This window comes from Lactuca serriola, chromosome 4 (genome assembly GCF_051521515.1).
Source record: "Lactuca serriola cultivar US96UC23 chromosome 4, Lser_US96UC23_V15, whole genome shotgun sequence".
NCBI classification, from domain to species: Eukaryota; Viridiplantae; Streptophyta; class Magnoliopsida; order Asterales; family Asteraceae; genus Lactuca; species Lactuca serriola.
Window position 1 is genome coordinate 142,803,511 of NC_136411.1, and position 4,338 is coordinate 142,807,848.

A 4,338-nucleotide genomic window follows, 5' to 3' on the forward strand; every position below is an offset into this window, starting at 1 on the left:
TTTCTTGTCAATGTAACTATATTTCATCCAATTTGACAAAGAGTGTTTCATTATACCATATGGGTTTCATTTTAATATTCATTAATTTCATATCTAAAACTATATTTTATTTATTTTATATTTTATATTTTATATTGTATTGGCGTTAATATCCATAAAAACCATGATCTCATACAAAACTCATTATTTTATAAAGTTATGCAACCTAGGAAACTATATACCTGAGTGTAAAGGCCAACCTTATTCCTGGCTAAGAAACAAAGCTTTCAATACTCTTAGATCATATTGTACAAGTCAATAATGCATGAAGTACAATCCAGTTCATGTAGGTCCTTATTTGTTATCAGTTGGACATGCATAGAACAAAAGCACATGGCCTTGTGGTAGTAAAGAAGGAGATACTATAACTATACTATACATCTGTAAATTGAAACTATAATTAACAAATTTTGGTCAATTATTCATTCATATTCCAAATATAATTTGATTTAAGATTATTCAATTTTGTCTTGGGAACTTCCATGCACATGGCCTACATCCCCTACCACTACCAACCGTTTTTAACACTTCAAAAAATCATGATTATAGCTCAAGAAAATAATTTCTAAATATAATTTGTCAACTCTAAAGTAACCAACTTTTAAAGCATAGTCTATGTGAGGGTTTCATAGAACTTTCTTTATTTATTTATGGAAAATTTTAGATGTATCTTTACGTTTTGAGTCTACACATTGCATTTTTTTAACAAAAAAAAAAACCATGAATAACTTAAAAATTTTCATTTAAGTTATAACTTGCCTACTAAAAAATAAAAATCGGTTAGCTTTTCATATAAAAAGATTTTTTAGAGCTTTTTTGAAATTTGACCTTTATTTATTTATTTGAGAGATCAATTATGACCAACAATTCCCACATCAGTTAAGCAGTCTTTGTCAGCAAATATTGTCCCAGAAAATCCTGTATAGCATGTGGAATGTGAATTAACAGAAATTATTGTAAGGCAATAATTTCAGAAAAGGAAAGAGATATATAGTTATGGTGTATAACTATATCAAGTTTTATGAATGTTATGCAAGTATTGAAAGCGATTTATCGATTTTTATATAGGACGTTTAATTAAGATAAAAAAAAGATTTAAAAAAATGGAAATTTAGAAAGTAAAGAAGATAATGAAATCAATGAGAAAGTCAATTGAAGTACTGATATTTATTGAAATATTGAGGTTCAGTGGGAAAGATTACATCTTTAATGCAAGTTAGGTCACCAAACAAAATTAAAGACATATTATATTTCAGATGATTTTAATTTAATTTATACTAGAAAGATGGAATTGACTTCTCAACTAAAAGATACTAACAAGAAAATTATGAACAAAAATAAACAGATGATACATACAGATTTTTGAGAAGGATTATAATCTTTTAAGGCCTTGAGAAAACACCCCATAGCTTCCCACGACCTATAGTCTCCTGTAACTTTCGTGCACCTTCGACTTCCATGTCTACAAGCTTTTGTAAATGCAATAAAGCACCTGAATTCACCATCTGTATGCGGCATTTCTTCGAATGGGTTAACGACATTAAAATGGAAACAGGGTATTTCTTATCTAGATTCGGAATGGAAGGATCCAAGAGTGAAACTGCACTAACGATTCCTCTTTGTTCCTTTTTGTAAATTCTTCGGTTTCCTGTGTAGATCAAGATTGTTGATAATGCCTTTGAAGCTGCTTGTTTTTCTTCAATTGCTTTCCCGTCCAACATTGCTATCAATGGCGGAATGCAACCTTGTTCGCCTAATTCTTTTCTGGATTTGGTGTTACATGCTAGCCGGAAAATTGCTTTAGCGGATTGAATTCGTACACCTAATACACCACAGCTTAATACGTCGATGATTCTCGGTAGAAAATCGTCTGAAATAATGTAGTCCACCAAGCGTTCGTCGGAGGCTAGGTTTTTTAAGAATTCGACTGCCACCTCTAAGCTCCGAACAGAAGGGGCGGAATCCCAGAAAGTTCGTAAACTATCCATGGCGCCTTTTCGAACAATTACTAGTTTCAGATTGTCATCGTCCCTAACCAGATTACTCAAACACGAAATTGAATATTCTCGAGCTAGAACAGTTCCGGAGCTAGCAAGTGTTAGAAGTACAGGAGTTGCGTCTTCTTCGAAGAAATTCTCTCTGGTATCAGCGAAATTAGCTAAGTTCCGGAGTACTCCGGCGGCGATGGCTTGTGAGCTTGGAGTTCCAGCCAGGCAAATCTCGAGTAACGATGAAATCCCACCTCGTGACCCAATTGCCCTTGCATTTTCTTTGGTAGTGGATAAAGCATTAAGCGCGATACAAGCTTTTTCTTTGGCGAATCCGCTACCTGATTCGAGAACTCGTAGAAGATGATGGAGCAACAAAAGTCCTTCGGCGATTAATACGTGTTTACTCGAATCAACTGTTGAAACCCTAGCAATGGCGGTTACCGTTTTTTCCTTGATTTCCGATGTGGAGCTGGAATCCAATAGACGTACGAGCACGGGAACCACTCCCTGAGCAACAGCGATCAACACGTTTTTATCATCTTCTTGAAGTAACCCAAGGAGTGAGTCGAGAGCCGAGTTTCTCGACTCAGTCGACCCGATCTGCAACCGAGTTATCAAATTCCTCGACTCGACTCGTATCGATTCCCTCTTTGAAACTGACGCTGAGCTGGTGGAAACAACGCCGTCGTGGAGAACACCGCTTGTTATCAACACCTCGCAATCCTTGATGTGGCTATCGACTTTCGCGGAGATCGAATCAACTTCGTTTTGTGTCTTCAGCTTCCCGCCAGGAGGATTGGCGCTGTGACAAATGAGTGACAACGAAAGGGCTTGAGTGAGTGTTTGGGAGAGGGAGCGGAGGATATCGACGGAGAGGGGGTTGGAGGGGAAGTCGGAGAGGTCGGAAAGTTTGGATTTGAGATCGGAAAGCTTCGTTCCGATGAGAGACCATTTTCCTTTGAAGGACACCGTGTGAGGGATTGAGTCGAGTAGAGATTGAAGAAGCTGGAGGTTAGAAGCCTCGACGACGTCGGCTTCATTTTCCGACAGCTTCATTGCCGGCGTTTCGGTCTGCAAGGTCGGTGTGTTGAAGGTGGAGGAAGAAAAGAGTGAGATATGATATGACTATGCGAAGTTTCATGTTAATAATGGCGGATGATGAATTCAATGGCCCAAACGCGAGTGAAACGCACGCGCTCCGTTAAAGACAGGTTAAAATGACACCTTTCCATAAGTTGATCTTGTGATTAAGTAATTATTGTAAATTCCACTTTTTTTTTTTAATTTTAATATGATTTAAATATTTTATTGAGTAATTTATGTATTTTCAAGTCTAGTAAAAAGAAAGGAAAAAAACAAGAGAAATAGGGAAAAGGATAACAACTTTTGTTTGCGTGTTCCCTTTGAAAAGAAATCAACGAAAAGGCAATGTTGCACATCTTTATGTTCTAAAGCTGATAGAGGGAAAAAAAATTGTTAAATTTGTAGTTATATTTTTCCAATATGTGGATAATCATGACTTATCTAACCATAGTCATTTAAACATGAATTCCCTAACATATTTTTAATATTGCTTTATTTTCTTAAATACCTGTGTTGTCCGGCACTCAATAAATTTCATAATAGATGTTATATTTAGAAAGAATTTTTAAAATAATTGGACATATTTTTATTAGATCTGTTATATCTATTACTAAGTACTATACTGATGAGTATTAGTTATCATTAAATCTATGGAATATCCACTATTACAAGTTTACAAATACATTCCACATCATTTTTTTAATTAAATTTAATTTAAAAATACATTAAAAACATATTTTTTTTAAATACTAGGCTTTTATTAAACTAAAGGATTAATGTCACTCTCGCTCAACAAACTAAGATCTTCTATTTTAAAATGTTTTAAAAGGTCATTGATCTTATTTTTTTGCATTCTAGGGGTGTAATCTTGATTTTTAAATTTTAAAAGGTCCTTATTTCTTAATTTCTTAACTTGTTACCGGTTAGAAGCCGGTTAATACTTGTCCTACATTTCTTCATCAACTTACTCATCTTCTTTACATGACCACCACCACCATTGTTCCTTACATTCTGCCTTTCTTTATCGACTACCTCCATCCCCAAGCTCACATCTGTTTTCTTCCACTTTGATTTTTCCAAAAAAAACCACGTCATTCTTTCTCAACTACCTCCATCCTCAACCTCCCATCCACCTTCTTCCACTTTGATTATCCCAAAAAAAAACCTTGTCCATCGTCCCATATTCCATGAAGATGTCATTGAAAAGTAAAATCAATATCCAAAA

At 35.0% G+C, this 4,338-nt stretch overlaps 1 protein-coding gene across 1 annotated transcript; it reads right to left on the reverse strand.

Annotated features, from left to right (window-relative positions):
- Positions 1 to 419: 419 nt before the first annotated feature.
- LOC145102652 (ARM repeat superfamily protein) lies at positions 420 to 3,181 on the reverse strand. Its single transcript, XM_079040103.1, has 2 exons — positions 1,396 to 3,181; positions 420 to 957 (listed from the first exon to the last, which is right to left on the reverse strand). Exon 1 carries the CDS (start codon positions 3,084 to 3,086, stop codon positions 1,422 to 1,424), a length of 1,665 nt encoding a protein of 554 aa, XP_078896229.1. The 5' UTR covers positions 3,087 to 3,181; the 3' UTR covers positions 420 to 957; positions 1,396 to 1,421.
- Positions 3,182 to 4,338: the final 1,157 nt, after the last annotated feature.